The sequence below is a fragment of the Bacillus rossius genome, chromosome 15 (genome assembly GCF_032445375.1).
Source record: "Bacillus rossius redtenbacheri isolate Brsri chromosome 15, Brsri_v3, whole genome shotgun sequence".
Taxonomy (NCBI): domain Eukaryota; kingdom Metazoa; phylum Arthropoda; class Insecta; order Phasmatodea; family Bacillidae; genus Bacillus; species Bacillus rossius.
In genome coordinates, this window is record NC_086342.1 from 17,272,868 (window position 1) to 17,287,575 (window position 14,708).

General features: G+C 40.0%; 1 protein-coding gene across 1 annotated transcript in view; it reads left to right on the forward strand.

The window, feature by feature from the left end:
- Positions 1-14,708, forward strand: part of LOC134539643 (homeotic protein distal-less) — a 232,896-nt gene that overhangs the window by 216,153 nt on the left and 2,035 nt on the right. Inside the window, exons 4-5 of the mRNA XM_063381830.1 lie at positions 7,099-7,303; positions 11,501-11,846. Of these exons, the coding sequence (XP_063237900.1) occupies positions 7,099-7,303; positions 11,501-11,846 (551 nt within the window). The remainder of the gene's footprint in view (positions 1-7,098; positions 7,304-11,500; positions 11,847-14,708) is intronic.

The window sequence follows — 14,708 nt, forward strand, 5'->3', positions numbered from 1 at the left end:
GCTCGCCAGAGGGTCGCTCACCCTCTACACGTCACTGCCGCTCGCAGGGCTGTAACCCTCCAAGACCGGCACTGGGAAGGTCCCGTAGTCCCTCCGAGGTCGAAGCTGCAAGAACAGTGGCGTACCAGTCACGCCACTTCACGTGACCGGGGTTATGGGAACAACGTGCCGAAACCTCCAGAGAGAGACAGAGGCGCCAGGACTTCGTGGCCAGGTGCTGGGGAAGTGTGTGTATGGGAGAGGGGGTAGGGAGACGGACGGGTGTTACACGTGTCAAGGAGGAGTTAGGGCTATCCTTGAGAATTTCCGCAAAACCGGCACGCCGGCCTGCCTCATCTCTACCAGCCTCGCAACAGGAATATCAATGCTATAAGTTTTGATCGTGGAATATTTCCAAAAGTGGCTAGCAGTAAGGAAAACATTATTAATATGTCCGGGGATTCTGAAACACGACAGGAAAGAATCAGGGAATTTCTCATGCAGCAAGGGAAAAAATTTTTATTTGTGAGGTGACTGAAAAATTGAGTTTTATTTTGATTTTTACTGGTTCCACGTACTAATCCCCCCGCCCCCCCGTTTTACCAACCAGCAACTAAGTTTTTCTCTCATTCCTTTTTTGCTCGTTATTGTATCAGCACTGCTAACACGCCCTTTTACGTCGGTGCTATCGACAGTAGTGCGATAAAATAATTGATAGTTGCCTGAGGCATAGTGAAGTGTGGATGGCGATTATGAATCTGAAGGTGAAGTAAAACGACTAATATGTTTTTTTTTTTTTTTTTTTTTTTTTTTACCTACAGACTGATGTATAATGCAACCAGGAAAATGCAGTAAGCATTCGTCGTTAGCATTTACACGAGATGTAGGCCTACTTATCTGTTGTGATCATCAGTCAAATTTGCAAACTACTAATACAGAAAATATAAGGTTCTCTCTAAACTGAAACGGCAATGATGGAAACGGTATTTATTAAAAACCAAAAATCTATGGAACCCAGGTTTTTTTTTAATGAAAATAGTAGTGTATGGCCTAATTTTTTAAATAATAATTGCGTGACTGCATGAGTGTGCTAATGTTTATTAGCGTGGTAATGATAGGAAAAAAATAAATCCCTCCATATATATGTGTGTGTATGTATAATTTGTTGGTATATGTGTCGTCGGGTACGCTTGGACCTGTAGCCTGGATGCGCCTCCCATCTCCAGTGTTGCCAGACGTACCCAAATTCGGGTACGTGTACCCAAATTACTATGACTGTACTCGGTACCGGAGACCGGTTTGGGCACGCAGAAGTAACCGAATTTATTGAAATAAAAAAAAATACTAGCCAAAAAATATTGAAAAATATTTGCTTAGAATGACCAATTAGGGTGGAAACCAACCAGACTTTGGGCCACCCCGTAACGCACACCCCTACCTTATTGAAAACAGCCTCAGCTACACTATACTCCTAAGGATCTCTGGAGAACCACAGGATCAAGTTGCAGCTAGTATCAAGTAAACAGTAGAGCAGCGACATCAGGATCAAGGACATCTCTCACAGAAAAAAAAAACCTCTGCTACGCTATTAAAGCACAACACAAATTTAAGCCGCCATATTTTTATTACAGGTAATAACTACAATAATTTAATTTTTACACCAACCTTTTACCTGTGGCTGGAATAATTCAAAGTTAATTACTACCCCCACCCCCACCCCGAATCCAACACAATAAAAAAAAACTAACGTTTGATTTTAAAATTCTACGCACGGACCTTAGCAGTAGAGACAATTTTGCGTTTAAACCATAGTTTTAAGCTGTCACGCTGTTATGAGATTTAACAAAACAGTGTAAATGATATTTGTATTAAAGAAGACAGCAATATTTTGTTTTCAAATATTTTTTTGTGTTTGTGTGCCTGAATGACACCCGAGCCGAGAACTTCTTGTACCTGGAATCACCTGAATGTTACTGGTGGGAACATCCGAATATTGTGCGTACTGTGGCTGGCAACACTGGCCATCTCTTTCTCTTTCTCTCTCTTACTCTCTCTTTCCATCTTTCTCTTTCTTTCTCTTTCTCTCTCTTACTCTCTCTTTCCATCTATCTCTTTCTTTCTCTTACTCACTCTTTCCATCTTTCTCTTTCTTTCTCTCCCTCTTTCTCTAGCTATCTCTTTCTCTCTTAACCTCTTTCTCACACTGTCTCTTTCTCTCTTTCTTTCTTTTTTCTCTCTCTTTTCCTCTTTATCTCTTTCTCTTCTTTCTCTCCCTCTTTTTATTTCTCTTTCTCTCTTAATCTCTTTCTCGATTAATATTTCTCTCCTAATCTCTCTCTCTATATTTCTCTTTCTCTCTTAATCTCTTTCTCGATTAATATTTCTCTCCTAATCTCTCTCTCTCTATATATTTCTCTTTCTCTCTTAATCTCTTTCTCGATTAATATTTCTCTCCTAATCTCTCTCTCTTTATATTTCTCTTTCTCTCTCTCTCTCTCTCTCTCTCTCTCTCTCTCTCTCGCCAGGGACAGGCCGTCGGGACCTGCGCTCTCGCAACGAGCTTTTCCCGGTGGCCGTGGGCCCTCTCGGGGCAACAGCGGGCCAACCGACTCGCGTCGTTGGAACGTAGTTTCCGCGTCAGGCACGCTCTTAATGACACAGTTCCTGCAACAGCGCGCAAGACGGGAGACGCGCCCGTGCGGACTTTGAATATACATACTGTATAGAAGTCGCGAGTGGATAGCATTTACTCTACGTTTTTTCAGGAGCGTATGATGAGCAGCTTGGGAACTTCACCGCTGCAGTGCGCTGCCGTAACGCCCTGTATCGTCTTAGTTGTTATTTACACGTTAGAGCGCAGCGCTGTCGCCCGCTGTCATTCCCCGCACCCTCCATCAATCATTCACTGCAGCTCAACGTCGTTCAACAGGAGGGGGAAGGGGTGTTTGAAGAGTTCGACACTTGTCCGCTAGGGACCACCACAAGTCGATGCCCTAAGAGATGGTGGCGATTGCGGCGGTGAATTAACCAACTACCTCAAAACCGTATTAGAAATTTTAACCTGGGCTGGCGACTTCTATACAGTATATATATTCAAAGGTGCGGATGAGCTCGGCTATGGTTACGTTACTCCGTGCGACCAGTAGAAGCCGAAGACTTGGCTGTGGTGATGGTAGCCATGTTTTTTTTTTTTTAAATGTTATAAATTGGTTAAAAGTTGTTTCAAGTTCTAGAGTTCTACTGTCAAGGTAGAATTTCCTCTGCGGCGACTGAAGCGACTTCAGCCGCGCGTAACTGCTTTTAATGGAAGCAAATGGAAGCCGTTCGAATAGGGCGTCTGCAGTCGCGCGACTGTAGCGACTCTAATGAGGCGGCTCGAGTCGGACGACGCAACTGACATCATTACTTGGTTGTTAATTATTAATTTTTTTTTTGGTAAATTCTGCCCGTGCTATTGTTTCGAAGCAAAAAATATATGTATATTTAAAAAAAAAAAAATTAAATTAATGTTTGGTAAGTTTGAAGTTCAAACTCATTGGTTGCAATTTGTTACGTTTCCGTGCATTTTGGAAGCAGCAAAAGCGGTAACGAAAAGTTCCGGAATATCCGTCTCCAGTTACACGATCCGTCTTCGTTTCCGAGCCATTGTAGAACGGGCCTTAATATTACGTCTTATCATCCCCATGTCACAATTACGATTGCCTCCACAGTGAGAATTATTTTTAATTAGGAAGTTCTGGGGCTCATAGTACTATCAAACCGATACTATTTGGTTGAAAAAATATAGGTATTAACTAACATTCAAAAATCACGTGTGTTGAATATTGTACTGTACATACTATCTTCACCAAATAGACAGCATTTTCAAAAATAAAACTAATAATATAGATTTTTTTATTTTAAAAACAAATTGAGCATTAAAAACAACAAAATCACGTGTCTAGTTATTAGTGTTACTGATCTAGTAGATGCTAAAAATCCCATTTAAATACTTTAGAGGGGTTCGCAAAGGTTATGTTGGTTTAAAAACTCGAAAGTACCTCACCATATCTCTTAAATTGTACTTTTTTATTTTATTAGTGCTTCCTAATGTATTGTAATGTGTTTATTATTAAACTTATTTCATACATATTTTCTATTAATTCAAGTTTTCAGAATATTCTTTTTTTTTGGACGATTGTATGTAATACATATGTCATTTTTTTATGTGCGAAAGCAAAAATACTTTAATATTATGTAATGATAATAAATAGACTAGTATGCTATGTTTACAGTTGTAGCTGCACTTACGCCGCAACTAGCATTAGAATAGCCTAGGGATCACATGAATGTTTTACCCTCATGAACACTATTGACATCTCTCGAAAACGTTTAATAAACGTTCTTAATATTTCAAAACTTTTGTAGGATATGATTTTTTTAAATCTGTTGTATTACGTGAGCCCACGATCAATGTTGTTTTCATTATAGTTGAATTCACCTAACAACCATACCTAACATTCTCAAGGCGAGTTTAGTAGGCTACCGCTTTGTAAATTGTACTACATTTTTATGTAGCAAGTTTTTAGCAGCTATGCTGTTGTTTCATTATACCTAATTGCGCAATAAATGTTTTCTTACCGTGATTTAACGAAATTCACCAAAATAAAAGGAAAGAAATTTTTTACTCCCTTGCAATAGCATTTGGGTAACTTTGAGCCACTCTTGCGTGGAGTATCCGCCATCTTGTCGACCAACATTTGGACAAGTAGGCTGATACGCGCTACATTCTCTCTCTCTTTCTTTCTCTCTCTCTCCCTCTTCCTCCACAAATCCAATCACTGGGTAACTGCCTGCCTCTCACTTCATGAGGAACATGTCTTATCAATTTCCAACTCAATCTTATGTCGGGTTAGAGGTCTCACCTTTCGTTGGGCGTTCCCAATAGCTGTTCCCCATGTTTCAACAACCGTTAACACTCGCTTTAGTCATTTTCTTACTCACACTAACATTCAATGGCTATTCTGATAAATCCCACATTATCTCTCTAGCATATTATGTTTTGTAATGCCTATAGGTAAGCATTGAGGCGGGGAGGGAGGCCATAGCATGGCAAGGATTGAGGAATGGTATTTGTATTTTTCAACAACTTAATCAGTTACGTTATTTAATTAGTCCAAAAAAACAAATTGAATACTGAAACAACAACAACAAAGATATCCAGAATCAAATACATTGATTATACACACAGCAAAATTGCAAGTGACTGCCATTATCAAGGCCACAAAAGATAAAGAACAGGTTTCTATTTACGTTTTACGTTTGACAAGTTACGCCGGCGAAACATTGCGCGAAACATTACGCGGTCACAAGGTAGACGCATTGAGAACAGCACGTTTTACAACAAAGTCGACAAGTTAGAATTTAGGGACTACGTAATGCGCGTTACATGGTTGAGTTACATTCTGAAACAAATCATTAAAATTACGTTTTACGTACGCCGACGTCTCAGGGGAGACGAAAATTTATTTACGAGCTGTAAGATGTTTTAATGCTCGTAAATAGAGATACGGAGATTTCACGCATTCATTTATTTGAAAGTTAGCATGCACTGTTTTCATGATTGAAACGCAGTTATTTGGACTCGGCCCTCTATAACTGCAAGCCACCGATGCCCAACTAGGAAAGAAGTAAGCGAATCAGGTAGTGACAATTAACAAGGATAACGTAAAATAAAAACGTAAAATCGAGTCAGCTATCGTGATGTATTCAAGGCATGAGCCCTCAAACAATATAAATGACGAGAAATTGAAATAAAACTAGAATTGCGTGTGAGCTGTAAGTCTGGGAATTCTCTTCGCCATTGGATATATTTGTCTCCTTTCTTGAATTATAGGCCTACTTGAGATACAAAAAGTCAAAAGGAAAGTTCACCACGAAAAATTGAATTCTTTAAAGTGTTTAAATGACATTGACGCAGAACAATGCGAAAAATTGACAATTCATTGTTCATGATTTTAAAGTAACTTTGTTAGTTACTTTTAACAATGGTTTGAACTTTAACAAAATAAACTTCAGTTAAAGATGACCAATTTTACATGAACAGCTACAATGCCATTCATGTCCAGATGCAGCCATTTTAGGTATATTTCGAAGAAATACTGCCAATTGTAGCCATTACCATTGTGCGACCTTTGGAAAAAATTTATATAGTTTTTGGTTTCATGTTCCATAGACCCCAAAACCATCTTCAACGCTAAAGTGTGTGTGTGTGTGTGTGTATATATATATATATATATAATCAAAATTTTGTGGACGCGATAACTGTCGCAATTTTTCACAAATCACTTCCAAACTGATACATACAATCAAGTAGTGGAAAATCTCTGTCTATTTTGTTAATGGGCAATATCCGACCAAAGTGACTGTGTTTGCCATTTCTGCAACTTTTTGTTGAAATGTAATATCTTAGCTCTAACTATATGGAATTTGGTAGGAGTGATTTTGTGAATGGAACAGAAGTTGCATGGAAAGGGAATCGTAACCAAGGTGCTGCAATCTGTGGCTGATAGCGTGAACTAAAATTCACAAAGCCAAAGGAAATCTGTTTAGTGAATTTAAACATAATGGGCAGAATTTCAATAAAATTCTTTGCAATCAGGTCCCAAGCATGGGTTTGGTATTTTTAAAGTCTTTCGAGTTTTTTTATCAGAGCCGTTCAGTCATATAGTTTATAATTTCGGTCTGCAAATGGACAGTCGACGTAGCTGCTCCGGCAGCGAATTCTAGCGGTGGATACTGGAACTTCAAGTGATTTGCGTTCATAAACGTAGTTGAAAACCCAATTTTTATAAACGATCGTAATTATTTTAAAGAATTTTACGTTAAATTTCGGGTACGAGTTTCGTATTACAAGCGTATTTGCAACACGATAACACGCGAATTGGCTCGTTAACCGAGGTTAGATTTTATGCGATGGTGACGTCCGTTGCAGTAGGTACGCCATATTCTGACTGTTTTTTTTGGTGACTCCAAGGGTGTTTTCGGTGCTGATTCTGTTTCGTGGCTACTATGTACGATGCACTGTGACAATGTGCAGTGGGCAGCCCAAGGGACTGACGGCGTCGTGTTTTGTTGCAGGTGAAAATCTGGTTCCAGAACCGGCGCAGCAAGTACAAGAAGATGATGAAGGCGGCCCAGCAGGTGGTGTCGCAACCCGGGGGCGGGAACGGCGGGCCGCCGCCCCCGCACGGCCTGCTGGGCAGCAACCCCAACAACCCGCCGCACACGCCCGGCGGCGGCATGCCGGGGGCGGGCAGCCCCCAGCCCGGGGGCGGCATCATAGGTGAGTTGTCCTGACGGGGCCCTTGGGCAGTTCCCGGTGTAACACTCACTACGAGAGGAACTAGTATCACCTGAGCTTTGAATATATATACCGTATAGAAGTCGCGAGTGGATAGGATTTAAGCTGGGTTTACGATTGATTTCCTTGAGAATTATAACTTAAGGGGCCCGCCTACCTGGGCACACATACGGTGTGCAGAGCTTCAGGAAAAACAACGCGATTTCAAAACTACTCAAGATATCCGAGTGGGGTCTGCTTACGAATAACATTTAAGAGTTCGCTGAGGGCCGAAAAGTACTTTTAATTTCGGATTAAGTTTTTAAACTGTATTTTTAGAAGCGTTAAAATGCCTAAATGACGCGTGTTTCCAGAGTAATTTTTAGGCATAAAACAATCAGTACAGATTCTTGAAAGCACTTAAGGGGCTTGCATAACACCTTTATCTTCATTTCTCCGCCATATAATGTTACGGTCACCGCTCAAATTTCACAGTTATCCTGTGCCGACGAGAAGACTGCGCGCCAGTTCAGAGACTTGCGCTTAGAGGCTATACCGCGCTGGAAGCACCAGCGAGCGTCGCGCTTATCATCTCACCTCACTAACACACATACACCCCTGACGAGGCGGGCCCCTTAACATCGAGCACACGATTAAGTCAAAACTACATTTTCCAGTTTATGATTGACATAGAAGTCGTTAATTCTAACCAATCACAGCACAAAACACATGGTCGGCCATTGTTCGAAACGGAGAAGCAGGTTTGAAATATGTTATTTGACAAATGGGATATCTATTTTTTTCGAAATGGGTGATGATTACAAATTACAAATATACGAATTCTAACCCAAAATACTGCCTCGCTCGGTCCAATAATAAGACATAAACTTCCGGCTGAAAGGTTCCGGTTTGTTGTGATTGGTGTCGCTTCCCTTAAGTCTTAACGAAAAATATAAAATATAACCATTTCTGTTAAGTCTTAAGTCATCATATGGTTCGCACACGACCCGTCAAAATTCACACACGACAATCATAAACCATTCCACTAGTTTACATAGAGTCATATGATAAGTACACGACTAAGTCTTAATTCTTAATTTTCAATCGTAAACCCACCTTTACTCTACGTTTTTCAGGAGCGTATGAAGAGCAGCTTGGGAACTTCACCGCTGCAGGGCGCTGCCGTAACGCCCCGTATCGTCTCAGGTTGTTATTTGCACGTTAGAGCGCAGCACCATCGCCCGCTGTCAATCCCCCCGCACCCTCCCCCCCACCCATCATTCACTGCAGCTCAAGGTCGTTCAACGGGAGTTTGTGCGTCACAAAACTGTAGGGTTGAGAGGTGGGGTGGAGGGTGGGTGGAGGACAACGCGTGTTTGAGGGAGGGTGGGGAAGGGGTGTTTGAAGAGTTCGACACTTGTCCGCCAGGGACCACCACAAGTCGATGCCCCTAGAGATGGTGGCGATTGCGGCGGTGAATTAACCAACTACCTCAAACCGTATTTGAAATTTTAACCTGGTCTGTATATATATTCAAACACCTGAGGGAGTGACTTGACATGTCTACGGCAGACGACACGTGGCAAAGGTGTTGTCACACGTTGTCATTCTTACGACCCACCCTGGCAGTCTTTGATGATGTGACGAGACTACTTTGATCTTGACAAGATATATATTTTTTTTATTTTGCATACAGACCTAACAAAAAAAATTGAACAATACTTTTCGCAAGAACAGTGTTATACATCAAAATAAAATTTTCAAATTTGATTTTTTAAATATCTTTAAAGTTTTTTTTTTTTTTTTTTAGAAATACGACCGTGAAATAAGAACGAGATATGAACTTCATAGTAGCTTCTCTTGATGACGACCTACAGTTTTAAAATTCTGAGAAAAACATGTCTGAATATATTTAAAAAAAATTTAATTGCATCTCCTGAAAACCTTACTTTTTTTACTTATGTCACTTTTCTTTGGGACTAACGATATGTCTATGTCCCTCTAAAAATCTCACTATATATCTATATATAAAAATCTCTCTTTATCTCTAGTCTCTCTATATCTATATATCTATCCATATCTCTCTAATCTCTGTATATATCTGTATGTATCCTTCGATCTAACTGTATATATCTCTATCCATATATCTCTTTCTCTACATTGTTCTATTCATCTATAAACATACCTCGCTCTATCTCTCTGTACATATGTACATTTTTCTCCCTCTCTCTCCCTCTCTCTCTCTCTCTCTCTCTCTCTCTATATATATATATATATAAAACTCACTATGTCTATATCTTCCTATCTGTTTTATTCTTACACAACAGAAGATGGACAGATAAACTTTCATATATATATATATATATATATATATACACCCAATTATATTTTTATCTATCTTTTTACCTGTTACAGGTGTGTCATAGGTGTATAAAAACACGCGCGTATTCGGGTTCAACGTTATATAAATAAATATAGATTTAAATTTCTATTTAAATAAATTATCACCCGCCTCGCCCCACGGTCGTAAACGCGTTAAGATTTGTTCCCCTAGGTGCGTGGATTGGGAAAAACTGTGCACTTGACCGTGCTGAGGTTTTTCTATCCGTCGGACCACGAGCCTTCTCGTGTTCGGCGCTTCTCGCGGGGAGGTCGAGACGTTAGCTTCTGGCCACGACGGGTCTTTACGTGTTCCCACGGACCAGGCCTGCCAATCCGCGCGCCGTGGGAACTGAGGCTCGCACGCCACGTGGAATTTCTCATTTTCCTGTCCTTATCAGTGTTGAATGACTATACCTCGTACTATACCTATACCTCGTGAATATGTTCAAAGTATATTCAATTACAAGGGAAGGAAACGTCTTGGAAAATTAACTTCGGGATGGGACTCGGTGTATTAGTAGAGTACCACTTGAAATAATAAAGCGCGCTGTCTGGACAACTCAGAGTAATGACTGTGTTTTAAGCACAGTTTATATAGATACTAGTTAAGTTTCATTTTAACCAACGGCGCAGTGGCCCACGTGGTAACGCATTTGCTTGCTGCTCAGACGCTAGGGTTACGATTCTCTCTGATAATTAAAAAATATAAATGTTAATTAAATGTTTACAAACAATATTATTATGAAATTTTAATAATTCATTTTATTTATTAAAATGCTGTTTGTATAACAGCGTTTAATTGAGTTTTAAATTACAGTAATAATAAAAAATTTTAAATATAAATTATAACTGTAATTTTTATATCAAGTTATAACTTACAAATAAAAATATATTAATGAAATGATTTTATGTACATTTAAATTATTAAAATTGGTTAAAGTGATCGATAGGGAATAATCTAACACCCGAGAATCTGGGCATTAATTAAAATCAATATATTTTTATTTAACTTTTGCATTTGTTATACATAGATACATATGGGATTTTTCATGCCAGCACTCTGATATATTTTGCCAATAGGCTATATATATAAACATTTTGAATAGATTACAATTTTTTTACATACACTTTCATTTTTACAATATTTACATAAAAGGAAGAGAAAAAAAAACCTTTAACGGGCGTTTGGTTAGCAATCAAGTTCCTTACCACATAGGCCGCTGCGTCGTTGGTGAGAGTGAAACTTAACTAGCATATAAACTGTGCTTGAATTTTCAAAGGCCTTTTTGCCCTGAATTGGCTGGCCAGTGTTTTTTTTATTATTTGAAGCAGTGAACACACTAAAGTGATACTACTAATGCAACGAGTCTCACCCCGAAGTGAATTTCCCCAAGTAGTGTCCTCCCTTGGAAGTGAATAAATATCATGGATGTAAAACGTCACGCAATTGTTAGTGATTATCATCACTCGAGTGACTCTTTAAACCTAGTGTTTTACAATTAAAGAATATAAAAAAAATAATAGTGACAGAACATAAAAGGCAACGGAAGTATCGTGTTGAACGTTTAGGAAAAGTCTAAAGATATTATTGATGACGAGAAAATGAAGATTTTAAATGTCGTTTGAGACCGAGCTTAACGGACGTGGACATACATACGGTGGGCAGAGCTTCAACCCGCTCGGATATCTTGAGTAGTTTCGTTGTGTGTCCTGAAGCTGTGCGCACCGTGTGCGTGGATAGGTAGGAGAGTGATGTGCACGTGCGGCAGACAAGTGTCGCGAGCTGGTGAGACAGGGGGTTGCCCCGCTGTGTCGCAGGCGGCGGCGGCTCGTCGTCGGGCAGCCAGCCCAGCCCCGGGGGCTACATGCCGCAGCACGGGCCCGGCGGCGGCGGCGGGCCGGGGGCGGGGGGCGGCCACGGCAACCCGCCGCAGACGCCCACGCCGTCGTCCACGCCCGTCAGCGACATGTCGCCGCAGCCGCCGCACGGCATGTCCGCCTCGCCCGTGTCGTGGGACATGAAGCCGTCGGTGGCGGCGGCGCACCACCACAACCACCCGCCGCCCCCGCCGCCGCCGCACCACCACCCCCACCACCACTCCCACCCGGGCTACATGCCGCAGTACTCGTGGTACCAGGCGGACGCGAACCAGGGCCTGCTCACGTGAGTACCTCTCTCCGACACTTCAAGTAGTGTAACACAGTAGATTCTGTCGCAGTCAGTGACCGACCGCCATTTTCCCCTCAAAAACCACTTGAAATTTCCCTCCATTATAAATTCCTTCCATTATAGGATAGAGGTATTAATCTATTTATTAGGTGTCTGTTCCAAAAATGTATGTAATTATTATGGGAGTTAATGTGTGCAATCTTTGTCTTGTTATTACATAGAGCAATTTTTTAGTTATAATTAAGTTTAACGCCAATTACTCGCATATATATTATCATTTGTGTTTGACAATTACTCACTACATATACATGATGGCCTTTTTTACGATTATTTGTAGCGAGTGTCTTTCAAGCTGCTAATTAAACTTCTAGCATTGTACTATATAAACTCGATAGTGCTGTGACGTGTGTGTTACGTCACATTTGGTGGCGCTTGTTTTTGTGTTCCGGCGCGGTGTTGTTTACCGTTAGCCGTATGGCGGCGTGAGACGTAACCTCAGATTTTATATAAATTTCCCAAGCGGTCGTTTTTCCAAGAGATGCAATATCCTTAATAATAGCCCCAGTCACTCAAAATACATCATAGATTCTGACTTCGACGTTGACTCCAGCCGCCATGTTTAGATTTTTCAATTCCATTTGGAAATTTCAAGCGATGGAGTTTTATTTTCAAAGTAAGTTTGCATAGTGATAAAAAATCATTACTGAAAGAAATTAAAGTTATTTCTTCGCCTAATAAAGTTTGAAGCTTACATTTCTAACACATACAATGCTATTACTGCACATACCATCTTCCACCTATTGGTCTGGTCTGATATTAACGGCACATTTTGACACAAAAATCACGAAGCTGTGTCTAGTGTATTTGCTAAGATCAAATTTAAAAAAAATAATAACACGCGATTTTCTAAAGAAGCAAACTTACATAAAGGTAAAAAAAAAATAAAATAAGAGAAGAGCTTAACGACGGGGATCTATGCTTGACGCAGGAAACTCATGTACGACTTCATACGTCGATCAATTTCCAGACGAGCTTTCTTTTAAAGTTTCTGTTGAAGTCGGCGTTCGTCTGTCGCTAGTGGGTTACGCTGCAGTCATGTAGAATTTACAGAAAAAAAAAAAAGGATTCTGTTGTCTTCAAGGAACTGAAAAGAGTTCCGCTCGCGGACAGAGATTATTAAATATTTAAAGAAACAACTCTTTTGTAGAACTTCTTTTGAAGTCTTATACTGTCGTTCTTCTGTAAAAAAAATCTTTTAAGACATCATGCATGTCATTGTAAATCATTCACAGAGTATTGGGTTAAACACTCAGGAATAAAGACAATTTGTGTGGTCCTTAAAACATCAATCCCAAGTTCATCAATTCTTCACTATCAAGTGAGGTACGTTTTCCTTTCAGAAACGCAAAAGTGTCTTTTGTCTTTGCTATCATCATATTGTTTTTTACCGTTTGGCTAACTTTTACTTTAACTGAATATATGTATTTTAGATTTTCTCATGTCACCCTAGTGAGCCATCAAAAAAAAAAAAAAAAGCTAGCGAGTGTTTCAGTTCTTGCCAGTGATGTGTAACATCTAAACTCGGTAACGAACAAATTCATGTGTTCACATACACCGATCGTGATAAACATACGAAATTTGTGTTTTCAGCTATATTTATGAATGCGAATAACAGGACGTTTCCGCACCCGCCACTAGATTTCGTTGCCTGAGCAGCTACTTTCACTATCGTTCATTCGAGTTGCAGATAAAATTTTTAAGCTTTTTTTTTTTTTTTACTAAAGGCTCCGATTAAAGCGAAAAAGTTTTGAAAAAACACTAATCCCGGTTTTGGACCGGAATTTAGATAAGGCATTTTATTGATGTACTTGCCCATATTGTTAAAATTTATTGAACAGTTTCCCTTTGGTTTTGCGCCACCCGTCACCGTGGTTACACATATCCGTTCCATGTGAATTCCGTCGCAGTCACGAAATCTCTCCCACCAAATGCGTTACACTGAATGCTAAGATGCTACACATCAAAATAACTGACTGATCTACAGTAGATGCAGACTCCTGTATTGAAGTTATATGCACGCTGGCTTTCGATGCGAGGGATTGTTGGTTCTAGTTCTGGACGTGGCAAGGGTGTGAATTTGCAGCTGTCTTAATAAGTCAAACCTTAATTCAGATATTGCTGTAATACCACCTTTTTTTTAACGCACATGTATAATTCTTAGGAATGGAAATAGAGTTTCAACAAAGTGTACGCGGAATTAATTTTTCGTCATGGCGAAGGGGGGTGGGGGGCATAACTTTTTACCCTATTGTTTTCTTTCAAAGTCTTTACTTTATTGATGGGAATTATATATTTTATTTTATGTTTCACTGTGTTGTGTAAATATGGGCGGAGACCGGAATAATTCGCGGATTAATTTCGTGATAGGCTGAAATCCAACCTTTATGCTGCTTCTGTGATTGGGGCCACAGTGTATCTGAAGGACTCCGAGCCAATGGAAAACCTTCAACGAAAGAAGTGATAAATCAAAAGCACGCTTGTTAATAAATGTCTCCACGAGTCAGTAATCAATAAGTAGAGACCGAAAAAATTTGCGATTTCAATGGCCTGTAGTATATACTCCTAGATCCTCTGTGCACGTGGGAAAATTACATTTGCTCATTGGCTACTGACTCGTGATACCTGTTAACTGGGAAGATAGTGATTCGATACTTCCTTTGTTAAAGGTTTTTCATTGGCCGAGTATCATTCAGATAAACTGTGGCCCAATCACTGATGCAGTAAAAAGGCAAACATTTTGGATTCTAGACAATCACGAAATGAATCCGCGAATTTTTCCGGTCTCTATAAATAAAC